Source organism: Pseudorasbora parva, chromosome 15 (assembly GCF_024679245.1).
Source record: "Pseudorasbora parva isolate DD20220531a chromosome 15, ASM2467924v1, whole genome shotgun sequence".
Classification (NCBI taxonomy): domain Eukaryota; kingdom Metazoa; phylum Chordata; class Actinopteri; order Cypriniformes; family Gobionidae; genus Pseudorasbora; species Pseudorasbora parva.
The window spans coordinates 8,442,281-8,469,647 of record NC_090186.1 but is presented as its reverse complement, the minus strand read 5'-3'; the positions used below and the strand labels follow the sequence as shown (position 1 = coordinate 8,469,647).

The following is a 27,367-nucleotide window of genomic DNA, read 5'->3' as shown; positions in this document are numbered from 1 at the left end:
CGCTAAAGCTTCCCTTCCACTGGAAAAAATAGTCCCCGACCATGAACAGCAAGAAAAATTACATTATAACAGGATGGGAAACTGATAAAAGGATCAGCCCCTAAACTGTTACAAGGACAAGATATCTCTCAAAAGTTTTGAGACGCCTGCCTTTACATGTACATGAACTTTAAGGACATCCCATTCTTAATCCTTAACGTTTAATATGGAGTTGGCCCACCTATTGAAGATAGAACAGCTTCAACTTTTCTGGGAAGGCTTTCCACAAGGTTTATGGGAATTTTTTACCATTCTTCTAGAAGCACATTTGTGAGGTCAGGCACTGATGATGGACGAGAAGGCCTCACTCGCAGTCAATTAGTCGCGCTCGAATTCATCCCAAAGGTGTTCAGTCAGGTTGAGCTCAGGACGCTGGTCAAGTTCCTCCACACCAATCTCACTCATCCATGTCTTTATGGACCTTGCATTGTGCACTGGTGCACAGTCATGCTGGAACAGGGAGGGGCCATCCCCAAACTATTCCAACAAAGTTGGGAGCATGAAATTGTCCAAAATGTAACACCCTTAAGATTATGTTTAAGATTATGATGTTGGCGTGATACTCTTACAGTATATATAGTATCTTATAGCATGGAATATAATGGGTTATTTTCATCTCTCAATGTAAAAAAACAAACAAACAAACAAACAAAAAACATTGTAGTAGTAGTAGTAGTAGTCTTGCCTGTTTTGTCTTAAAGGGAAAATACAAAAGATATGTTCCCAGCTTTTTACTTCTGGTTATTCTCTCTTAACAAATGTGACAGTGCTGACCAAACTGCTGCTGAATGTGTGTTCATATGCTAATGTTAAATGAGTTAAGGTCTGAGAGGCTTTGGTCCGTAACTGTCTCTGGTAAGATGTCTACAAAAATCTCTACCCTTACAGAAAAGTAAAAAAAGAGTAGGGGTGTAACTCTGGCTTCCTGGCCAAATTTGCCCATTGGTCTCTGTCCATCATCCCCATTTATCGATTGGCTGCTCTCCAGCAATCAGCTGGTGTGTGGTGGGCGTTCTGGCTGCCGTCACATCATCCAGGTGGATGCTGCACATTGGTGGTGGTTGAAGAGATTCCACCCTTCTATATGTAAAGCACTTTGAGTAACTAGAAAAGCGCTATTTAAATGTTACAAATTATTATTATTAATTATTATGCTTTTAACATGTTTTGACATGTGACATTCATGTGCATGTGGTCACATGTGTTTTTTCTCTAAGGGAAATCTCCAGGGATTGTGCAGCTGAGTCTGAAATGTCTTCATTCTCGTTTCCTTTCTGCTTCTTTCCCTCTTCACTAAATCTGTTTCAATTTCTCGTGAAGCATATACCCATTTTTCCATTTTACTGTTGTCAATTTCTAGTGTGATATATAATAATAATAAAACACTGTGTTTGGGTAGATTCTGCAGTTGGTTAGACCGCTGCAGAGTTATAATTCTATGTACTTTGTAACTCTTCAGCTTCCAAGAAAGCATTCATTTAACCAGAGGAATATAACCTATTCATGCCTATGAAAATATGGTCAGAAGTCACAGTCAGAATATGAATTATAGTGTTTTCAGCAGCTATCCAGTGAAATTTGATAAACTGACTGCACTCTTTTATACAAGATTTGAATAATGCATTGTCTGAGGTCTGTAAATTGGCTCTTCAGAGTCTGCAGTCCTCTTTTCAATGAATAACAGAATTTTATCACATTACTGAATTCACAACTCTGACAGATTTCAAACTTCCTGTCATACTAGAAATTCCTTAATAAAATAATGTCTAAGGCTCACATTTCGTTTCAGTTGACAGTAAATGTAATGATCTGCTGCAGTAGTAGGTTTTACGTGTCGTCTTATTTCAGTATTTTGTCAGATTACACAAATATTAATTCTGATTAGTCAATAGAAATTGTTAGGTGTAATTTGACTAATCAAGTTATTACTAATCAGTGATTATTTGTTATTTTAATCAGCTCAAATTGTTTGAACCTATGTCTGAACCTATAATATTCTCAGTTTTTTGTGTTTATTTAAAAAAAAAACATAACTCTGCATGCTTTTTTCTGTGCTTTAGAAAGCATATTCACTTATTTAAGGCAGGATTTGCACATCTATTAAGGTACTAAAGTTCTACCATGTATAGGTAGGGTAAAGTTATTATTACCAGAGCTTCTCGGTTATTTTAGTCCCATCCGAATGTGCCATCTCAGTAATCATTATGGAAAATTTCAGTAAAGATTACGATGACTTTTACCTTCTGTAAAAAGGTCTGGAAGAATTACCTCAGGAAATGGTAATCCCGTTCGACTGTCAGCGATTGCTGATGTTGTATTATCCTAACGCTTCTCCTCTTGTTTTTTTGACCTACCTGAGCTACCATTTGCACATCAATCTTCAGCATGCTTTCATTTCATTTCTGTAGAGTGGTGCAGGTATTAAATCATTTTGTAGGCCAAAACGTGGAAGCAAATTAGCATTTTAGCACTTCCGGTTCCATCTTCTCGAAGTCAATGAGTTTTGGTTAAATGGCTGAAATAAGGTCTGTGGTGAACACAAGCTCAAGACATTTTCATGTTTTATTTTATATTTTTTGAAGCTGTTATGTGTTTTGAAAAAGGTGACTGTTAACAATTGGTTAAATGGGACTACAGAGGGTAATCGGGAGATTTTCTTACTCAAACCTTCTGGGAAAATGTTTTGAGATTTACTGGAAGAGTTGTCGGAAGCTTAGTGATGGTGACATTGAAATTGTGGGACCATGGTAGGCTATAGTTCGTTTATAGCCTGCTTTTAGCCTTGTACTTCTGGCGACTGACTGTATTGTAGGCTTAAAAATTCATAAAAGTTGTGTTTATCTGTGATGATTTAACTTGATGGACAAAACGTGCAAGTATTATAACCTTTTGTTGACCACAGACCTTGTTTTTAGTGATAATTTAAAAGCTATGGGAAAATCCAATTTTTTGTGTGTTATGACCTGCCAGTTGGCCTACAAAGTGGCGTCATACCCACACCACTGTGGTTATCGGACTAAAATTACAATAATTCATAAATGAATCGGAAAAAAACTACAAAGACTATCCATTTTAATGTCAGTGTCAGAAAAGTAATCCCATCCAAATACGGCTTTAGTGAGCTTGGGTTTTTGTATTTGATTATTATTTCAGCAGCATAGGTGATAAACCCATGTTAATCACATCAAAACAATGATCCGTTAGCCACATGCTTTACTGACTGCGCATTGAAGACGTTAAACACAAGCTTTAATATATATATTAATATGTATATATATTGAAAATATAAAGAGTATATATATATATATATATATATATATATATATATATATATATATATATATATATATATATATATATATATATATATTGTTTGACCCAACCAGGCATTGTTAGGCGAAGTTAGTGCCAATAGCATTTGCCAACAAGGCACGCTATTTGCACTTGGTGTGAATAGACACTCCATTATCATTCAATATTCAGTGCAGCCACATAATTACAGTAATGAGAATAATTAATGTTCATTCTTTTATTTTAATATTTATTCCTGACACTAAAAGTAAGTTTCCCTCTTGACATCCATGAAAGATTTTTCTGTAATGTGTGATGCCCACATTTTATTTATTTTACTGTTTTATATTTTTATCTTCTAGATATTGTGCAAGATATTTGTTTTATTTTGCTAGAAAAGTTTTGGGTGTAGAAATCAGAGCAGCTTTGTGTGTGTGTGTGTGTGTGTGTGTGTGTGTGTGTGTGTGTGTGTGTGTGTGTGTGTGTGTGTGAGCCTGTTTATGTGGTTTATGAGGACACACATTTGTATAACTACATGGGTATTACACTGGTATTACACTATAAATGTGGTTTATGAGGACATATCAAATGTCCTCATAATTCAAATGGCCTTAAAAACATACTAAATGATGTTTTTTAGAGAAAGTAAAAATGCTGAATGTTTCCTGTGATGGGTAGGTTTAGGGGCAGGGGCAGTGTAGGGGGATAGAAAATATGGTTTGTACAGTATAAAAACCATTACGCCTATGGAGAGTCCCTGTAAACCACATAGACCAACGTGTGTGTGTGTGTGTGTGTGTGTGTGTGTGTGTGTGTTTAGTCTATTTATGCACAAACAGACTAAATAGCTTTTTCCAACAGCAATAACTGTTGAACTCTGATATCTCCCTGTTTGACCATGTATAATAAGCTCTGTTGGCAATGTGTGATTCAATGTTTAATAATAACTAAGTACAATAATAATTCCTGCTGCTATACACTTGTGCAATAATAATAGTGTTGGTTACTCTTGCATTAACACTGTTTATGGCAATTTGCCAATATTCTGAGCAACTTAAAATATTTTGTATGATGATTCCTTAGCTTTTATATTGCATTTATTTATTGTATTGCTATGCTAATTATTGATATGTATTTACTATTTTATCTTGTATTTAACTTTTCTATTATATACATATGGTTAAAGGGTCTGTATATGGAGGACCAAATTACTCAAAATGAAATAATTCAATAAATAATGAATTCAATAAAACAACAATTACATGTACCAGTTTATTCTGAAATAATTACATAATTAATTTATTTTTATAATTTATTTAATAATTAACTTAATTAAATATTAATTAAATAAATAATGCATCTATTTATTTTGTAAAATTAAATGAAAACATTTTTTTTTTTTAAATGTATTTCACAATTACCTCTTCCACACATACAGTGCCTTGCCAAAGTATTCGGCCCCCTTGAACTTTGCGACCTTTGGCCACATTTCAGGTTTCAAACATAATGATTTGAGTTCAAAAGAACAAAAGAACAGTTCAAAAGAACTGACAATAATGTAAAATGTGTACCTAATGTAAGTCGCTTTGGATAAAAGTGTCTGCCAAATGCATAAATCGAAATCTAAATCTAATGATATGAAACTGTAATTTTTTGTGAAGAATCAACAACAAGTGGGACACAATCATGAAGTGGAACGAAATTTATTGGATATTTCAAACTTTTTTAACAAATCAAAAACTGAAAAATTGGGTGTGCAAAATGATTCAGCCCCCTTTCTTAACAATTTTCACAAAGATATTTTTCATAATAATAGAGGACATTTCACAAATGCCAATCAACAGCCAGTGGGTAGTGCTTGGCACTGATTGGATGATCCTTTCAGATTGATTACTTTGTCTGGATCTGGCATCTGGCAAGGGGAAATTGGGGAATTGATTGGAAATTAATATGGCGGTAGGAATTGATCAAGATAAAAACACACTGCCTTAAACACAGCCACAGTTCTCATAGTTTTCAGGTTTTTAGAAAATTCAATTCTCAAAATAGTCAAAATACATTTTCAGTCACAAATAAGAAATGAGAAGCACCCTTGGTGTTCCTTGATGTCACCACACCACAGAAAGATCAATCTGTCATGTCTGTCGACTCTTCAACTTTAAACCAATCAGCGCCAAGCTCCGCCCACTGCCTGTTGATTGGCATTTGTGAAATGTCCTCTATTATTATGAAATCTTTGGGAAAATCGTGCTTTGGAAATGCATGATTCGTCAAATAGGTGTCATTATTTCGACACCACAGGTTGCCAGTTGGCGGAAAACACAGTGTATTGCTGCCTTGGAAGCCAACAAACAAACTGGGTCGGAGATCGCAGATTCTACCTGACCTAAAAAGCCTCGGCATCCATCAAAAAAATCTAAAAAAGCACATTATAACGTGATTAAATCAGCTCATCAAGTAACTCATCAACTAAATTCTCTGTCCTGTTGCGTGTCCTCAAACTGGCAACCTGTGTGTCTGAGGAGGGGACGGGGCAAACAGTATTTTGATTTTGGACTGCAGTTCTCATTTCAACCACTAGCTGTCATTGTTACATACGCGCTTTAACTATTTGTGTTATTTTATTTGAAATTTAAAAATTTTCTCTTGTATTTTTTTACTGCACATGTGGGGCTGTCACAAGTAATTTCCTTGTTCTACACGATGTCAATAAAGTACTTGAATACTTGAGATCTATAGCTTATTAGTAGCTGCCTAACTAACAGTAGATAAGATATGGTGGGATTCTGCCATTGTGTAATGAGAACTCAATAAATTAGGTGAGAGAGCTTGGCTTTTGATAGGTTGAGCAACAACCATACAGTCAGACTGAAAAATGGTACTTGAGAGCGTATCTTATCTGCAGCACTCGACAAACCCGTATCCCACCGTCATTTCATCTTTACCATCTGCTGCACAGGTCACAAGAGCCCGGAGCCGGAAAACAGCTGACAAGAAAAGAAGAAGTATCCGCTTCCAGAGAATGATTGATTTGTAAAGAAGAGGAAGATCCCAGACCCACTGCCACAAACAACCTTGAAGAACACTGGTTCAGTGACACAGGGCCTCCTGAACAAGGAATTAAAACCTCCTGACTTGTGCTGCCAGGGTCATGCCAATGCCAGGGGTTCAAGATGACCCACAAGGGCATCAGAGGTCAGCATGAAGCTTTGTAGAAGTGAGAGAGGAAGTTGTTGATGTTGTGGCACATTTACTGCACGTTTTTTTAAGGAAGGCATTTTTCTGCCCACTGGCATTTTCTCCCTCTGACTCTGCAATTTATGTTTTGGTTTTTATGCTAACAGGAAAATTGATTATATCATATTTATTGCCACACAGCCTACCACTTGAATAAATGCTGATAAATGACGGCATCATAATCATTCTTGCAGATGTTTTTTGCAATAATTATATCCAAGTAAAACTTATACAAGAGCTAGTTCTGGTTCTCAGCTTTGTTTGCTCCAGCACTAAATGACTTTTAGTCTATCACTTCGCTTGTCTGTGTTTACAGATTCCAGTCTGCAGTTTACTGATGGTTTTTCAGTGACGCATTCTGCAGATTATATTGTTATTTGAGTTGATGACTGTGTTGATGAGTGAGCCATTAAATCATTAATTTAACAAATGGATTCATGGAGAAACGCCACTAATGTGTGTTTCTCAGAGATGTCCAGCTGCCGAGGCTTTGTTTCACTATTGGGAATTTTGTTTTCTACCCAAATCTTGGGTTGAGCTATTTGGGTCATTTTAGGGGGGCTTTGTTTTCGGTATTTGGGAGGTTTTTTTGTAGCCCAGGTCCTGGGTCAGACATAACCTAACCCAGGTTTAAGTTATTCATCACTGGCTTTTTGTGATCCTTTAGGAGACAGCAATACAGCTCCATGGCTTTAGTAAAATAGACGTATGTTGTGTAGTCCTACATTTTTATTGTATTTATAAATACGTTATTGTGCTGTATGTTGTTTAATTTTATGCGTGTGATGAGTCAACTAAACTGTCGTGTTGGTATTCACGTGATGGAAAGGTGGATGCCCTTGCATACAATTTTATTAAAAAAGATACAGAATACAAATAGCCTACTAATGATGTAAATAAATATTCTCAGAACAGTACACAGATTGTTTCTGGACAGGTTAGGGAGCCAGTCACCGCATATTTCAGCTATGAGAGAATTACTTCTAAATGTTTCGTTTTTACTCCAAATATTTGTTCAATGTTGGCAATGTGTATTAAAAAACTATATAAAATATACTGTACTTTAAAATATAGGAATAAGGTAATAAAGGAATTATCATGCAAGCGGTTGTCTAATTTAAAAAAAAAAGTTTAGAGGATTTATGTTAATCCATAGACATTCATGTATGAAGTAAGAAAGAAGCTAGTATTATAGTAAAAAAGAATCCACTATGCTGGGTTAAATCATGCCATTGTGTTGGGTTCATGTAAGAATGACAGCTGGTGGTTGAAATGGGTACTGCAATCCAATATCTAAATATTGTTTGCCCAAAAATCGACGTTCACGCTACTGGAACGAGAGCATTAACAATGGAAGGGTGAGGAAACTTACACAAGCTATTTAGTTCAGGTATGAGTCTGCTGTCTCTGACCCAATTTTTTTTCTGGCTTCCATGGCAGAAATACGCTTTGTTTTCTGGCAACCCGTGGTGTCGAAATACTATTGTATAAAACTGGCAAGTGCGTTATCGGTGACCAAAATAGACATTCCGACACGGAAAGCACATTTTAAAGTAGAATAACTGGCTTTAGCATTGTTTCCTAAATATATTCAAACATATTTTTAGGTATTTTTATGCCTACGTTCAGTCAAACACGTACATACAGCACATTTAACCTTAGCTACCCAATTTACTGCTTACAATTAACCCAACGTGTTCTGTCCTATATTTACCCAGCCTTTGGGTTAAAAAAAACCCAAATTGGAGTTTGTTTAGAGTGTTCTCAAATACATTTTTCAATAACAATAATACAATTTTTGAACTGTTGTGTAACTGATTCATTTACACTAACTGATTCATTCACGACACTAATGTGTGTGTCCTGCATTCGTGTGTATGTAAATACAATGTAATTCAATGTAAATGCCGCTTAGGGTACACTATTTTCCCTCGCTGCCAGTCATATCGTTTTTGGTAGGCAGGCAAATTCAATACTGGTCTGTTCTCCTTATTATAGTGCTAATTCCCCCTTTCCCCTCCATTTTCCACCTTGTTTCAGATTTCATGAAAGTAGAGAAGGCTTTACAGTCGGGCAAGAGGTCTTCCTCACCGAATGATGATTATTACCCAGGCAGACCTGTCTCGATTAGGTACATCACTGTTAGTCAGCCCTATTTTTTCCTTATTCTTCCATTTTATTTCATCAGCAAGGCCCATTTCTTGCAGTAATAATGAGATCTGAAGAGGAGCGAACAGCGCTCCTGATGTGCAGACTCTCTTCTTCCAGATTACTAGAGCACTGAGGATGACAGATCACAAGCTCAGGTGTCGCTGACCTGCGGTTTATCCATGCCTGCATTGCTGTTTAGTGTTCGGCTGTATGTTTTAACAAGCTACGTTATGGCTATAATTTTTAACACCACAAGTATGTACCATTTAACTCTGTTAATTAGCTAGGCTTTAGCAGTGCTTCTCAAACCTGTCCTGGGGACCCGCACTATTGCACATTTTTGGTCTCCCTCGTCAGACTTTTTTCAATTCTGCTCAAATTAATTAAACTACTAGTGAAAGTGAAAGTACTAGTCTGTGAAAAGGGACCAAATATGATTTTTTTAGAGCAAAAAAGTGTATCTTGCTATAATTTAGTATAGTATGTTGCCAACTTGGAAAAGGAAGGAAAGGAAATCTCTTACTGAGCACATTTAAACAAGTGAGATGGCCAGAGGTGAGTCGCAATTATTAATAATTTAGGACACAACAAATACGTTAGGCTCCTGTGGCTGGCAAGGTAGCTGTAATCACCAGACATACACTAGCAGAACTCTGAGAGCTGGAGCTTGGGAGATGCAAGGGGTAACGGGGGCAATCATCTCAGCAGGTTACATGGCTGTTATCTGGCATCCTGAATGCAGGTGCACAGAGAAAGTGGGAGAAAAACATTTTGCCTGTGCTTCTGCTTAAAGCCCTGTTCTCCTGTTGCGATGACTCTACCTTGTTACATTTACAGAGCCATTACGGTGCATTGTGAGCCCTTGTTAAATTGCACAATTTACTACCATTCATTTTCATTCCCTGAGGTCCAAAAACTATGACTGTAAATAGGCCAAAAACGTCAGACCCACTTCTCCACTTAAACTATTTGTTTGTCTTCCATTTGTGCTGCTGAATGTGCTCCCCCCCCCCCCCCCCCCCCCCCACACACACACACACATTGTCTTTGGCTATATAGGTTAAACAAGTTTCCCAAATATTGCTTTATCATCAGTTACATAAATGAAAAAATGACAGCTCTGGGGTTTATTGGATGAAACATTTGTAAACTGTTCTTCATATCATCCGTGCTTTGGTTTTGAGAGTTGTTACTTGGTCAAGTGAGTAACTCTAGTAGTTTGTGGCACCTGTTAGTGGGTGGGATATATTAGAAAGCAAGTGAATATTTTGTATATTATATGTTAGAAGCAGGAAAAATGGTCAAGTGTAATGATTTGAGCGAGTTTGACAAGCCCAAATTGTGATGGCTATATGACTGGTTCTGAGCATCTCCAGAACTGCAGCTCTTGTGGGGTGTTCCCGGTCTGCAGTGGTCAGTATCTATCAAAAGTGGTCCAAGGAAAGAACAGTGATTGATTTGGGTCATGGGTGGCCAAGGCTCATTGGTGCACGTGGGGAGTGAAGGCTGGCCTGTGTGGTCCGATCGCTTAATCGGGGAACACATGGCACCAGGATGCACTATGGGCAGAAGGCAAGCTGGTGTGGAGGCAGTGTGATGCTTTGGGGAATATTCTGCGAACATGAACAGCATTTATTTGCATTCATTAAATGAATGTATTAAATTTATTAAAGCATTTAATAAATATAAATCTTTGTAACATTATAAATGTCCTCCCTTCCAATTTTGATCCAACTTTAAACCTTGAAGAATAAAATTATTAATTTCTCTCTTTTTTATCTTACCACAAATTTACCCAAACATGTTAAGCAGCAAAACTTATCAACATTGATAATACAAAATGTTTCTTGAGCAGCAAATCATCATATTAGAATTATTTCTGAAGGAACATGTGACACTGAAGACTGGAGTAATGATGCTGAAAATTAAATGAATGTAGCCTTAGTGAGCTTAAAGGGTTAGTTCACCCAAAAATAATTAAAAATTAAAATAATTCTCTCATTAATTACTCACCCTCATGTCGTTGGACACCCATAACACCTTCGTTCATCTTTGGGACACAAATTAACTTATTTTTGTTGAAAGCTGATGGGTGAGAAAGGCTTTAGATAGGCCTCTATTGGCATTCAGTACATACCCACTGACCCACTCACAAGACCCATAAAGGCACTAAAGACGTCGTTACAAAGTCCATCTCACTACAGTGGCTGTACAATAATGTTACAATGCGACGAGAATAGTTTTTGTGCACAAAAAAAAAAATCTAAATGACTTTATCCGCCAAGTTATTGTCTTCCGGGTAGGTCTCGGACGTGAACTCACCTCGAACACGCGATAGCGGCGCTCCTCCTCCTCTTCCGCGTTATGTATCTGAACGGTGGAGCTGCGTCATGTTCTCGCGCATGCGTCAAGTTCACGTCAATAACTTAGTGGATAAAGTCGTTATTCCGATTTTTGTGCGCACAATAACTATTTTCGTCGCATTGTAAAATGATTGTACAGCCACTGTAGTGAGATGGACTCTGTATCGATGTTTTTAGAGCCTTTATGGGTCTTGTGAGTGGGTCAGTGGGAATGTACTGAATGCCAATGGAGGCCTTACTGAAGCCTTTCTCGGCCATCAGCTTTCAACAAAAATATCTTCATTTGTGTTCTGAAGATGAACGAAGGTCTTACAGGTGTCCGACATGAGGGTGAGTAATTAATTAAATAATTTTCATTTTTGGGTGAACTAACCCTTTAAAAAATTGTTTCTAAACTTTTGACAGGTACTGTACTCTTGATTAGCCTAATATATCTTTAAAAAGTCCTTAATGGCATAATCCAGGAAAATTACATATCTTTCAAAAACAACAACCACCATGCAAACATTACTGCGCATTAGGATTTGATCGACTCAGTGATTTTGTGGTATTAGTTTCACTTTAAAACATTCTGTATTGTTTGATACATATGACCCTGGACCACAGAACCAGTCATAAGTCACACGGGTATTTACCGGTATCTGACAGTAGCCAACAATACACTGGAATGGGACAAAATTATGGATTTTTTTCCCAAAAAATCATTAGGATATTAAAGGGTTAATATCCTAATGATTTTTTGGGAAAAAATCCATAATTTTGACCCATTCCAATATATTAATATTATAATTTATAATAATTTCACATTTCTACTACATTAATGACCAAGTTTAAATACAGATTCATCTTCTCAGCGCTGAAGTACCCCTTTAAGTAAAGATCATGTTCCATGAAAATATTTAGTAAATTTCCAACCATAAATGTATCAAAAATGTATTGTTATTAGTAATATGCATTGCTAAGGAGTTCATTTGGACAACTTTAAAGATTTTCTCAATACTTTCGATTGTTTTAGCACACAGATTCCAAATGTTTCAAACCATACATCAATTTAAAATGTATTTATTCAGCTTTCTGAAGATGTGTAAATCTCAATACATAAAAAAATTTGACTTTTTTTTTTGGTTTTGTGGTCCAGGGTCACATGTACAAAAAGGTTAAAAAGATCTTTCTTTCTTTCTTTCTTTCTTTCTTTCTTTCTTTCTTTCTTTCTTTCTTTCTTTCTTTCTTTCTTTCTTTCTTTCTTTCTTTCTTTCTTTCTTTCTTTCTTTCTTTCTTTCTTTCTTTCTTCAAGCTTGATCAGAACGTATTTCTGAAAGACTAATGTTGCCTACCTTTCAAAATCCTTTTGTGTGACATTCCAAGCATAGGTTACTTTATTTTGTAGTTATTTTTTTTTTTAATATATTGTTTAAAATATTTTTCACAACGACAATGATCCAGCTGCTATGTGTAGAAACCATAGGTAGAAACCGAACGATGGTCCCACAGAGTAAGTACATGCTTAGCACTTGTTCAGCAGATGTTGAGCAGCAGGAGGAGGTGATTCAGGCGGGTGTGGTCAATGACGTACAGACTCAAATAAGTACGAGTGTTCAGTGACAGACGGAGCAGAGCACACTTTAACATGTATCTTGACAGCTCGGCAAAAAACTGCCCGTTTCCCCTTCCACAGGCTTTTACTAGCGAATAAAATCCTCGTTTGGGATACTTATCGACTCAGAAAACAAGCCTTACGGTGGACCATCTGCTGACAGCGACTGCAACAGGTAGGGTCACTGTCTTCCAGCGTTCGTTTACAGAAATGTGGGTAAACTTTCCCTCTATAATCAAACGGATTGCGGTTTCATTTCATTCAGAGCGCGTGCTCGATTACAGTAGCTAGATATGTTTATGTGTACGTGTTCAGACTAACGTGACGTAAGCAGGCTAATTAATGGAATTATGCAGAACATCATATTAATTTCCCTCTATTGAACGGTTTAACCATGATATTGAGCTCCATCTTGATTCAGGAAATGTAGGCTATATTTCATTGTGATTTTATGGAGATAATTGTTTTATTATGACTTAATAATACATTTAAGTTTACACAAACTGCAGTCTAAATTTATGAACATTTAAGAAACTTGACTGTTTTTAAAATCTTATAATAGACAAATTAGGTCTGTTTAAAACTGAACTGTGGTAAATAATCATACATTGACACAAAAAAGGCAATCAAGTCATTTATCTGAATTATCTGTCAGTAAAAATAATTAAAAAAAATCACTTTCCAGTGATTGCAACTGCATATAATGTAGTATATTTAATACCATTACGTAAAATTATGTTGTTTTTTTAAAATGAATGATGCAAAAATGACAACTGCACAGAAAAACTGCTGGAAATAGTACCTATGATTCATGAATGGGCTACTGACCTGCTGCATTTTTGCTACACTTAGAAAAGGCTCTGAAATGTATGGATAGTTGATATATATATTTATAAACCACACCCCTAGTCAAACATACTTCTTATAAATTAATTGTAAGTCAGCAATGATGTCCATTAGTTGTGTCCTTGTTGTGACCTCAGCAAGCAGTGACATTTTAATATGCAATTTTCTCCTAAAACTGGTGTTTTATAGTAATACAACTTCAGACATCTTAAAACTTTTAGGCAAAGACACCGGCCTATCGGTTAGTAATACATGTGACGTGAACATGTGTAATAATTATTATTACATCATCTAGCATGTGATTTTTAGAGTAGAACGGCTGAAGACTGTCTGTAGGATTTTTTAAATAACTGCTTAATTGTGCCAACAATTTTTTTAATTCAGTTTTTTAAAAAAACATAAAATAAATACATGAAATACATAATATATGCCATTCCTCTGTTTCTCTATGTATATCAACATTTATCTTTCAGATGAACTAACCCCTGATACTGAACATTGTACATTGGTATAGGAAATATCTCTGCTGAGATATTCAGTAATTATGATTATCGTTTGTAGCATTCCTCGAAGAAACAAGGAACACATAAAAATGACCACCATCTGCATCATTTGTGCAGTGTCTAAAATGGTCGTCAAAGCAGATCTACCTTATGGTTGTCTGGATGAAGTGAAATGCACACCTGCGTAAAATATTCTTAAATATAAATGTTGCATGTTTTCCATGGTTTTATCCAAAGCACCTTTTCATTCAAATAAGTTATATCAGTTGTTGCTTTCTTTGGGAATCGAACATATGACCTGCTGTTGCTAACATCATGCTGTACTGCTTAAACTACAGGAACACATATAAAATAATTTTACAAAACGCTTATACATTAAAAATATTTATTTGATGTGGTCACAGGTAGAGTATGTAGAGTAATTTACAACTGCTTCAAACGCGGCTCAGCCAATCAGAATTAAGGACCGGAACTAACCGTTTGATAAAATATATTATAGCACTCCATTTTAACGTGCACTTAATTCTTAAAAGGATAATATTTTTAAGGGTTCGCATTCGGCTCAACGGTGGTCTTCCTCCTGGTTCCCACCACTCCTGCACAGGGCATGGTTTCCGTCGCTCCTTCTTTCCCTTATCCGTTTTCCGCCAGAGAAGGGAGTGAGGGAAGCTGAAGAGGGGAGATCACACTGTGGCCTTGGGCTTTTGTTTTTGGTATGCGCTGCTGGCCGATGGCCGGGCGCTCTTTTGCCTGAAGATGCATAATGCCAGACTGGTTGTCAGTAGAGAGTTGATGCAGGCAGATTCAGGTCCGTCCAAGTCTCCTCCTCCTCTGTCTTCCATTCTATCTTAGTCTTTCTTAGCCTCCGCTTAAAAGAATTATAGCAGAAGGAGGTTGCTGAGTTTTAATAGGAAGAATAGTTTCCCCATTATTATAATGGTGGGAATGAACAGAGGATTTTACTGTCTTTATTACATTGCATATTTAGTACTTTAGCACAATAAAAATACCTAACTAGAAAATATGACTACCTGTACTGAAACAAAATGTCCTGTTACACAAAAGGCAGACACAAATTTACCTTAAAAAATACCAGGTGGTATATTACCTGCATCACACAAAACATCATAATGTACATTATAAAAATATAAAACAAACTATTTAAATTAGGGCTGTCAAGCGATTAAAATATTTAATCGCGACTAATTGCATATTGTCACAAGGTAACTCGAGACAAAAATGAATCGCAATTTAATCACACGTTTTCAGTTGTATGTTTATTATTAGTGAAACCATTCTTAGAGCATGAAGACTAGACATGTATCAAAGGTCACAGATGTTTTTCAAAGAACTTGTTCATGTCTCTTAAGCCTAAGCTTAAATTCAGAATAACAAGTGATTTTTTTTCATTTTAAGAATATAAATTGGCAGTTTAATTCAGAACAGGGCACAGTTCGTATGAAAATTGGTATTGTGAAAGCTTTCATGTGGATCTGTTAGCCACCAGTACCACACCATACCTGGAGGAGGTCCATATTCCATGAGTAGGAATATAGTGTGGCCTCTTTAAGAGCTGGAATATAGTGTGGCCCCTTTAAGAACTGAATATAGTGTGGCCCCTTTAAGAGCTGGAATATAGTGTGGCCCCTTTAAGATCTTTAAGATATGCATGCTATCTATTGAACTGCTGTTATTTTGAGTGTGTGCGTGCCGAACTGTGCCACGATTCACACAAACAGTGAGAGAAACATGGACTCGGAGCGCTCTTGTTCAGAAAAGTAATCTGCATATTCATTTTAGCCGATTGTAATGTATTTAGTTCAATAAAACACATGTACAGTAAGTGGTGATGGTGTTAATGATATACCGCAGACATGAGCCAGAGTGAGCTTGCAGTGTATTCGCGCATCGCGCTCGGACTGCAGAGAATCTGCTCAGTGAAAAAACATATTTTCTTTTGACCTGGAGTCTAATAAAAGTTAAGCAGAAAATATGGTAGCTTATGTAGGCAATAACTGTACTTGTTTCAGAGTAGTTATTGTTAACGCTTTTCTTTCCCCATTAATGTTGGCTGCTACATCCTTTACGTCTATGGCTGATCTAAATTTCTCCAACTACAGGCTACGGATCAAACAGAAAATGTGCGTTGCGTTAATAAAATTAGCGCCGTTAAAATGAATTTGTGTTCATTTTGACAGCCCTAATTTAAATAAAATACAATCACATGATCTTCATAATTTTACTGTTTTATATGTTATAATATTCATGTAATTCATTTTTTTACTTTAAAAAATATAAATGTGACAATATTTTACAGTAAAATTACATACAATGCCATGTAAAAAATTTGCATTTTTTTTCTCTGTGAACAATAATGTAATTTACAGTTCCCATTTGAGGTGGAACATCATGGTGATAGTCGCTTTGGGGAAAGCCTCCAGCATGACCGGTGTCTGAAACGTGTGCGAATCACCAGTCTTGATTGGCCAAGTAGGACAGTGACATCATAGACATGGTCACAAGCTTTCGTCTTCTCCGAGCTCCGTTTCCTCTCAAGTTTCATGATAAGGTCTGCCAGTAATGGGGTAACCTTTTCTCCCTGCATCTTCCCCCGATTAGGTCTGATTAAGCCAATGTTAAGGGAGACAGTGAGTATACTTAGATGCCTCAGATGAAAGAGTCCCTAGCGGGGTACCTTTCGTCTGGCATAGGATCTTCATGGAAGGTCCTGTGTTGCCCTCAAAGCCCCCTTTCAATTTATACCTAGGCTCATGAGCAAGGCATATGCAGTGGCTGGGCAGGTCGGGTTGATCTGGGACCTTGCACCAAGGTATCAAGCTCCTTGTCATGGGTTTGTTGCTGACTGGTAGCTCAGCAGGTAGGCATTTGTTGGTATGGCGCAGTGGGTATTGGTTCCCCAAAGTGTCAATCACCATGACTTCGACCACTTCGAAAAGAAAGACTAAGGTTACGACTAACCGTGGTTCCATGATATGGGGACCGAGACACTGCGTCATGTTGCCGTACCTCAGGCATGCCTACTCATCTTCCTTCTGGCAATGCAGCTGAGGATGTGCTAGGCACCCTATTTACAGCCAAGCCGGCACAACTATGACATCACTATACTACTACTACAAAGTTTCAAAGTGTCTCGTTCCCCTTTTCTGGGAACCACAGTTACAGTCATAACCAGAGATGTTGAGCAGTTAACAAGTTTTTAATGGAGCATTTTATAACCTAGCCTTTTTCTGTAAAATTACAACAAAAAATGACTGTCATGTAAAAAAAAGGATATACTTTGACGACTTTATGAATTGTCATGTTAATAGAATAAGAGGTGAGTGGCTTTAGTTTTAGCTCCGTTATTTAATTTTAAAACATACTATAGTAATTCATTAGTAATTATAATACTAACAATCACAAATTAAAGGGATGAATAAAATATAGTTTTAGTTATTTATAAAAATAGTAAATTAAAATAATTGTCTTTACCAATTTATGGGAAATTAAATTTGCTGCTCATAACTTGGTTGCTTTGTATATCATCACATAATTTCTGTCATTTTGCAGGTACTTGTGCTCTGTAAAAGGTCTGTTTTGGCCAGTTGCCTGTCTGCACTGAAGGGTTCAAAAGTCCTCGGCTGACTCACTGTTGGCAGTCCGGAGAGACAGTGTGGTAACTGCTTGTCTCGCAAGTGCAGTCTACAATACTGTGTAGGTAAGAGTGAGAATTCTGTGTTAAAATGATAAGAACTAACGTGCCATTATAAAGACACCACTGCAGAGCTGAGAGAAATTAAAAATGTCTTTATTATGCCTTGATTAATTTTAATGGATGTTCTGTGTAAGAGAAATGTAAGTTCTTGAGGAAGATCTTTAGGCCTGTTTAAATACAACATATATTCATACCATCACTGAGCTGTTTGCAACAGGCTGAATTAAGTTTAATGAACTGGCCTAAAATAGGCAGATATGCAAGACACGCAGCTGCTTGTGTTCACAAGCTAATAGTTTAAAACAAACATCTGCCATTAAATTGTAGTGAGACCAGCTTTATGAGTGTTCCTGTAGAGCATGGCGCTAGCAATGTCGAGGTCAGTCCAGGGAATGCAAGCACAGATAAAATGTATACCTTGAATGCAACATAATTCACCTGGGATAGAAGCATCTGCCAAATATATTAAATGTAAGTAAATTATGTGTAAACAGATCACTATGGAGGCAGAACACATTTTACATTTGTTACGAGATAAAATGTAAACAAGATAAAAATGTAAATGAAATGGGTTTGATTTAATTTTTCATGTTTTTTTAAGTAGAACACAGTGTTTAATAATCTAACCCTCGTCGATCCAGTCACTCATTCTCTACTATGAATGACTTGCCAGTAATCATTAACTTAAGGATGCATCCCGTCACGGCTCTCTGCTGTGCAGCAAATCCCTTTGTCTGGCTGAAACTTAATGAAAATAAATATATTACTGTTCAAACATTTGGGGTGAGTATGATTTATTGGAAAGTATTTAACACTGTAATTTAGTGAGGATGCATTAAATTGATAAAAAGTGACGATTTTAAATAAATGCATTTCTATTCATCAAGAAATGTTTCTAAAGCACCAGCTCAGCATATTATAAAGATTTCTGAAGGAACATGTGACACTGAAGTCTGGAGTAAGGAATAAATTACATTTTACCATAAATTAAAATAGAAAACCGTTATTTTAAATGTCCAATTATTTCAGTTTTTACTGTATTTTTAAATCAGTGCTGCTTTGTGAGCATAAGAAACTTTTTTTTTTTTTTTTTTTTTTTCGACGGTAGTGTTGAAAAGGCATAGTTTCAGTCCTGGATGCTGATTGGTAAATACTACATTCCAGCTCTGCTAAAATACACGTTAATTATTAAATTAAACACGTTCACCTAACTATTCAGGACTGTATGTGATTAAACAGTGGCAAAAACAATGAACCTATATATTCTAGTGTGGAAGCTTTTTAATGCCAAGGATCCTAAATTTAAACAAGGGACCCTGTGACAAGCAGGGCGGGCGAGAGCTGTGAGAGAATGACGCGAGGCAGGTGGCGTGATTGCAGATGAGCGTCACACCGGCGTTTTAACCCCTCAATTGAGGAGCTCAGAAGCATAAAAGGAGGAGCGACGACAGTGAAGGATGAGAGAGGGACAGGCCTGCATTTAAAGGAACTGTATGTAAGAAATGTATTTAAATTAATCATAAAATGGCCCTGATATGTCACTAGACATTAAGAAATCATGTTCATTTCAAATACTTATCACTGACAACAGTAGTCCGGCCAGGATATTGTCATTTAAATGTTGTTGTTGCAGCGCTCAACTGATGTTGATGATGTCATGTTGTGTTTTGGCCTGAAGCTCCGCCCTCCACCTATCTACCAATCATGAAGTCAGTAGGGTTTCTGCATCCGGGTTGCCAGATCTGCTCTAGTTACCACAGTTGCAGCTAAAAACGTTCCTGCTAATCCTGTAGCCAATCTGGCAACCTCAAGTCAGGGGGAGGGGATGGAGGGAGACACCGCTCTACAGTCATTTGAAAGTGATTGCAGTACCAGTTTTGGCCACAACCTTACATACACTTCCTTTAAAGTTGTGTTTTGTTAATTTATTATGTGTGCGGCATCCGTCTGTGAGGGAATCATCAATCACGCCACCGGCCTCACGCTGTCCTCTCACGGCTCTTGCCCGCCCCTGCCCAAAAAAAAAAAAAAAGTAATTGTATATAAACTCATTTACTCTTTGCGTGATATATACAATACTGCAAAGTATCTAAAAAGCCATTGTGTGGTTATATCGTATAAATGTTTTTGGTATGCTGCTTCTGTTTCTGCGCATTTTGAACCTCTCATTGCATCTCCTTCTAAAGGCCATCTTATTCTAGATTATTTGAATGTTCTTATTTTCTGGAGATGGAAAGTTATGAGCTGCAAAGAACTGCTCGTTAAAACAAATATAGAATGAACAATATGTGCAACTGTTTCCTATTCATTTCCTATTCAATTTAAACTGAAAGCTTCTTGTCGATTATGCAATAGGCTATGTCACGTTTCAGTAATGATGACTAAGGAGTTCAACATGACATACATCAACAGTTCCCTGTTGATGATGCAACAGCACTGAAATCATCCGCCTTCACCATCATGTCTGAGTATCCCGAAGGAGAAAGCCCTCTGCTTCAGCTGCAGGAAGTGGACTCCAGCAGGGTGGGAGGTCACATCCTCTCTCCTATCTTTAACTCCTCGTCTCCATCCCTGCCGGTGGAGAGCCATCCCATCTGCATCCCATCACCCTACACAGACCTCGGCCATGACTTCACAACCCTGCCCTTCTACAGTCCCGCTCTGCTGGGCTACGGCACATCGCCTCTGTCCGACTGCTCATCGGTGCGGCAGTCGCTAAGCCCCACCCTCTTTTGGCCACCTCATAGCCAAGTTTCATCGCTTGCATTGCATCAGCAACAGACTCGACTACAACAAAACCATCCAACTGGTGGGACATGGACGGAACTTACACCACACGATCACGGCGAAGAAGAATACAGGTATGTGGAAGTGCAATATTTTTTTTTACCTTTCAGATGATTGAATTAGATTTAAAGCTGCTCAGATGCATGTGTATATAACCCTAACCCTCACCTCCATAGAAAACCTCTGGTGAAGAGAGTAGCAGATGCAGAGGAGACTTCTACCTCTTTGAGAGGTAAAGCTGACATGCACTACTGTGCCGTCTGTAGTGATTACGCCTCTGGGTACCATTATGGCGTGTGGTCGTGTGAAGGATGCAAAGCCTTCTTCAAGAGGAGTATACAAGGTATTACTCTCTCAAAAATAAAACTCTGAACTTACATCAATCATTTTCATGTTATGGACAATAAAGGATAAATGGCTAACGCCCATTTCACATATACTCTGTTGCGTTGCGTATGCGGTGCAGGAGCCGCACGCCCTGTTGTGCTTTTACATAAGCTGCGTTTGCAGTGCGTAACCGATCCGCTGTTGCATACCACAAACAACGCATTTATTTATTATTTTTTATTTAAAATCCAAAAGTTGTTAATGAACATGGCTCGTCGGAATTGCAATTCTCTTTGTTTACTCTTTCATAGACATCAGGTTTTAATGTACTACATTTTAACAACATTTTATATATTTCATATTTATATAGCCTAGTACTTTAGATTTAGCTCACGGAAGTGGCAGAACATTTAAACATAGGTTTAAGCCTAAAATCACAAACATTTTGAATTAGAAACTCTCTAGCCGACTCTTGTCTTTTCTTTCGTTTTTTTAACCATTTTAAAAGAAATCATGCTGGTCATAAATAACTTTGTTTTTCATTTCCAAGAAAGGACGAGTGCTATCCATTATGGCATTAATACCAGGTAGGGTGTCATTTTTAATTATATGCATCTGTGGTGAAATTACTAGATTTTCACGTCAGTAAATGTTTATTTTAACGCAAACAATGTTCTGTCACTTTAATGCAGCAGTGCAGCACAGCAAAAAATAGACTCGGTACGGAAACGATCGCCACATTGCTGCAGACGCACCGCTCCTGGAATGGACTGACGGACAGTATCTGCGTGCAGTGTGAAAGCTGTAATCCGTTACCATGGGTACGGAAAAAAATACGCAACGCATACGCACTGCAGACGGAGTATGTGTGAAACGGGCGTAATAATAAAATTAAATTACTTGAAATACACTAAAACAAAAATAAAATATTTTAAATGCAAAAAAAGAAATAATCTTTTACGTTTTTTAAATAATTAAAAAAAAAGATTAATCATTTTGAGATTTGCTAAATATTACATTTAACAGTGTTATTAAAGACTAAGTGAGCAAGGGTAATCTAAGTTCAATAGAGTCAATAATTGGATGATTATTGCAGTGATTATTATGTTTCTAGCGTGTTATATGTTTGGCAACGGTTCTTCTAATCCTAACTGATGGAGTGTGTAGTTTTTCATTTCTTAAACAACCATGTATGAAGATCAAGACATGTAGGATTCATCAGGCTCAAATTTTGGAAAAATCTTTATCACGCCTGATTTGGTACCTCTAAGTCCGATCATTTAATTTGTCTTTCTTCTGTTGTATTTGATTGTGCAATTGCTTATAATTGTTATCTGTAGAAAAGATTCTTAGCGTTGAACCCTTTATATTTGAATGTGCCCCAGATTGCGATGTTCTAGTAACAGCCAAAAAAGTAAAAAATAAAATAAAAACATTTTTAAAAAAAAGTATTAAAGTAATAGTTCCCCCCTAAAATTTACATTCTGCCATAATTTACTTGCCCTTAAGTTGTTTCAAACCTGTATGAATTTATTTCCTGCTGAACACAGAAGAGGATATTTTGAAGAATGTCTGAAACCAATCCGTTGACGGACCCATTGACTTCCATAGCATTTTTCCCTGCTATGGAAGTCATTGAGGTCCATGAACTCTTTAGTTCCCCATATTCTTTAAAATATATTTTGAGCTCACCAGAAGAAAGAAATGAATACAGGTTTGGAACCACGTTAGAGTGAGTAAATGATGACAGAATTTTCATTCCCTTTAGCAGCTTAATTTTTTTTAAATTTCTTTTGTATATTTATTTTCCCTAATGATTGTATTTTTTTTTTCTACAACTGGAGTACCGTACCTCATTTTGATTGTTTTCTGATGAGGATGCCCTAGATTTTACACATTGCACATTTTTGCACATAGCCTGAAAATGTCATGACATAATGTCATGACTGTCATCATTAATAATCTTACGTGACTTGATTTGTTCCCATTATTACATTTTCTTTATGATACTAACTAAAGTGAAACTAAGTGTTTTTTTTTATATATGTAGAACATGGACATTTCTTTGAAAATTGCATTAATGAAGGAAAAAAAATTCAGAGAAATGTCCATGTTACATATTTTGTTTGCATTTTGTGATTTGCATTTCTGGTTGTGTAAAATAGGCACATATCATTATAATATCAATATATATTGATCAATATACTCCCGAATCAAAACGTATCATAATAGTTATGGAAAAAAGTTAATCGCAAATATCATATCACTGGTTATAAGAATCGATATCAGAACGTATCCTAATGAACTGTCCGTGCATAAAGATGCCTTCTCAGCCACCTTTTCCTTTAGAAATTCTAATTTAGCCAATTTTATTACAGTCATGGCATTCTGTGGTCAAATATTTTTATATAATAGCTTCTAAAATGTATTATTTTTCCATTGTCCCAGACAAGCAATCTTGTAAACAGCTGTGCTGTTTTCATGTCTCTAGAAGACAGCTCTGCTTTTCTTTCGGGTCCTTAAACATTGTAGCAGTTTTTATTTGTCAGACTTGTTAAGCTTTGAACACTCATCTGTCCAGTGGCTAATAGGGAACATCTGATTATTTTTTTCTGAGGACACAATGACTACATCTGCCCTGCCACCAACCAGTGCACCATCGACAAGAACCGCCGCAAAAGCTGCCAGGCCTGCCGACTCCGGAAGTGTTATGAAGTTGGAATGATGAAATGTGGTGGGACGCTCTCTAACAACACTCTTTTTACACCCACACAGTTACTAAATACTTAATCAGAGATTGTGGAGTGCTAAATGTCCAAAGTCATGGACTTTATGTTCCAATATTAAGCAGCTATCACGCCGTGAAGTTGTGATATGTGTCAGTGATAAATCTGATTATTTATAGATGTTGGTCAAGGGTTGCACCAAAACAACCCAGATACAATACTCAAATTTCATCTCAGCATACATAATTGTTTGTTTTAATTCACACATTTTTGAACCAGACAACAGTAAAAAAAAGGTGTGGTAGGTCAAGATAAATCTTTTTTTCTTTTGAGCTGACTGAGCTGGTGGCGAGTATCTTGAAGGACTTTCCTCCAAAGGACAGTGCAAGCTGAATTAGCAGTGTTGCTGTGGAGATTGTTACTGTCTATCCTCATCCACTCTTGTAATTGCTGTTTTAGGGCAGTCTACCATCACAGCTTCACTTCAAGGTTAGAAGAGAAAGTGATTTACTCTTTTCTCATTGGTTGACGTGATTGGTTTGAGCTCTTTAGACTGTATCATATATCTAATACACAGTTTTGTCGTTTGTTTTTGCCTTCTGTTCACCAAAATGTTGGAAGGTCCCGTCAACAGGGTAAAATATTACCAGAATTTCTGCTGTAATTTTGCCAAAGCTGCTTGTTTTATTAACAGCAACTATTCAGTTAAATAAGAAAAACAATAGTTACAAAGGGAAAATAAAAAAGAGCATTTTCATTTGGATTAGAGTTAGGTTATTTTAGTATTTTTAGCATATTATTTTTGTTTTAAATCATTTTAAGTCATCCTGGTTGAGATCAACTGGTTTAAGCTAAATCTGGAATTAAAGGCGAAGAGTGTCATTTCTGCACTGCACCAAATGTAACTGCAAAGGCAATGAATGTTCTCTGAGCTCCCTCTGTCTACCATTGTTCGGTCAAATACAGAGTCCCGCCCACATTCACACCATTGGTTGTGGCAGTGTCTTCACTCTGGATGATCGAACAAACAAAGCAATGTTTTGCTACAGCGTTTGCATGGGGAAATCAAACTATGACTAAAAGACTTTACATAGAGTAACTCAACCCTGCTCATGGGTACCCACTGTCCTGCAAAGTTTTTTTCCAACGTGCTTCAGCACACCTGCCTGTGTATTTCAACAAGTGATCCTGAAGAGCTTGATTAGCTTCACCTGTCTTTGATTAGGGTTGAAAACTCCCCAGGAGCACGGTTGAAGACTTCTGTATTAGATTGTACTTGAAACTATTTAATATATTTTTTTAAATTGTTGCACACTTCACCTTTATAATCATATGAAATTACATTGTGTTTTTCACAGGGTTGCGGCGAGATCGTGGCAGCTACCAACAAAGAGGAGCACAGCAGAAGAGACTGGCACGATTCTCTGGCAGAATGAGAACCAGTGGCCCGAGATCTCAAGAGGTGAAAAGTGTCCCGCATCCCCTCAGCGGAAACGAGGTGGTTAACATGGCATTGAGCCCTGAGGAACTAATCGCTCGCCTCATGGATGCGGAGCCACCTGAGATTTACCTCATGAAAGACGTGAAGAAGCCATTTACAGAGGCCAACGTCATGATGTCACTGACCAACCTGGCTGACAAAGAGCTTGTTCACATGATCGGCTGGGCCAAGAAGATCCCTGGTGAGTGTATAACCAGAATAGCAGTTTTTGATTTATAAGCAAAGGATGTGGCTTATATTATATAAATAGAATTTGTCATTTATCTTCTGTTTTCAAAATAAATGACAATTATTACATCATACACTGTTCAAACATGAATTTTGAAACTGTTTTGGGCTTTTGAAAAGTTCATGGCATGTGTACGACAATTTCACATCATTTGTCAAGCACACAAACCCGCATCTTTGTTCTTTTTTAGCAGTTGAACGTTAGGGTTGTGTGGGTAATATGTGTGGGTACATTTTTTGTGTGTAAAGTAACTATGTTGTGATCCTCATGTAGTCTCTTTTTAGAAACTTACGTTTTTAAAGGCTAATTCTGTAGTGGATAGATTAATTGGATTAAAATAAACCGTTTCTGAAGTGAATGGATTTCTGGATTGAAGTGAACTTGATGTATAATGTGTGTGTGTGTGTGTGTGTTTAATAGAGGTATAATGATACAGAAAAACATGAGGTGAAAAATTATATTTCAATGATACAGTATTGTGTTCACTCGCAAAACATTTGGATTCCCCCTAGAAACTTTGCATTTGCTCGCAAAAATGTAAAAAAAAAAAAAAAAAAATTTTTTTTTTGTGATTTACAACATTTGAGGCGGCAGGAAATCAAAATTCAGTATTTTTGTCCAGCACAGTTTCTTGGGGAAAGCAATATTTATTTATTTTTACTTGTAAAAGTGTTACAAGTGAAGACAAAAGCATTGAAAAGAAATGTTTCCTTCCATTTACCGTTATAAATACAGTGCGTGCATAATTATTTTGCGAGTTAATATTTTGGCTCCAGATGGTTTCATAAATAGTAATTCTTCACTTTATTTCCCTTTCCTTTTTTTGGCAGTTAATGTGTCGTCTCTGGTTTGCCTGTTTTTGTATGACTCTGCTGAACCAATGAGCATTTTGCTGTCCATTGGTCATGCCTTAATTTTGTAATTTCTAGTATTGCATCCTTCTCATGGGCATTTAATCATTTTTTACTTTTAAGTTTCAGTTAAATCTCTTTTCTGGCCCATTTTACCTGTAAAAAAAAAAACCTGCTTTAATATTAGGCACACTTGAATATAATGTGTTTTTCACCTTCAGCCTTCGCTAAAGATTATATATCACTGTAGTTAGACGGTATATAGACGGTAGTTTTTTAATGGCAAAAGAGGGTTTCGCGCTGGTGCAAACTGTTAGTAAATCTAGCACTTGATGTCTTCTGTTTTCTGATCTGATGTATCACTTTAATTGTTATTTGGCTTTTGAGATGGGCAGTCTTTTATTAGTGGATCATCATGTTCTGATTCTGAACATGAACAGTTTTTTTTTATTCTGAGAACATCAGCAAACTTTCCCTCAGACTCTTCTTTTCAAGTTATTCCAGACCCCAATGTCTCATTCACATTCATTTAGTGAAGCGCTGCCTACTGTTTGGATTGGATTGGATTGTGTAACAAGTGCTTATTTCTCCCGGCAGGTTTTGTGGAGCTCAGTCTTTTTGACCAGGTCCACTTGTTAGAGTGCTGCTGGTTAGAGGTGCTGATGCTGGGACTAATGTGGCGGTCTGTTAATCACCCTGGAAAGCTCATTTTCTCTCCAGACCTCAGTCTCAGCAGGTAACTTGTGTGAGCTAATTGTGTTTATCCTTCCCATTGGCTAATTTATGAACAGACACATCCCTCTCTCCATACTTGAATTCGTCTTTCTATTCTCACATGCTTTAGATCGTCAGTATTTTTATGCAGCTATCCATTTGTTCTGTATGCCATTGTGGTACAAAATCATTTATGGGTGATTTTTTAAGTCACTGATTATGTGTTCTTTTTATTTCGTAAGAAGTTATGAAGATAATGTTGGAATAATGACAGACTCAGCCTGGCTACACCATCTCATCTTGACAGCGTTTGTCCAAGGCACTTTTTACTTCAACTGCGCCTGACAGAAGAATGAATTTTTCTGAGATGATAAATACACTTTACAACAAATAAATAGCTTTTATAAAATCGTATAAGTCCTGGTGGCCGTTAAGAGTTGCTATGGCAACCGGGACCTCATTCCAGCTGCTGGAGAGGACAGTGTTGACATTT

General features: G+C 36.9%; 1 protein-coding gene across 5 annotated transcripts in view; it reads left to right on the top strand.

The window, feature by feature from the left end:
- esr2a (estrogen receptor 2a) overlaps window positions 1-27,367 on the top strand; it is a 100,971-nt gene that overhangs the window by 67,177 nt on the left and 6,427 nt on the right. The window contains exons 1-7 of one of the 5 annotated variants that reach the window (XM_067417001.1): window positions 12,688-12,850; window positions 17,595-17,742; window positions 20,095-20,600; window positions 20,703-20,869; window positions 23,471-23,587; window positions 24,938-25,261; window positions 26,758-26,896. In XM_067417001.1, coding sequence (XP_067273102.1) covers window positions 20,200-20,600; window positions 20,703-20,869; window positions 23,471-23,587; window positions 24,938-25,261; window positions 26,758-26,896 — 1,148 coding nt within the window. In that variant the 5' untranslated portion in view covers window positions 12,688-12,850; window positions 17,595-17,742; window positions 20,095-20,199. Of the gene's footprint in view, window positions 1-12,687; window positions 12,851-17,594; window positions 17,743-20,094; window positions 20,601-20,702; window positions 20,870-23,470; window positions 23,588-24,937; window positions 25,262-26,757; window positions 26,897-27,367 lie in introns of those variants that run through there. The other 4 variants (XM_067417000.1, XM_067417004.1, XM_067417002.1 and 1 more) reach the window with 4 other exon arrangements.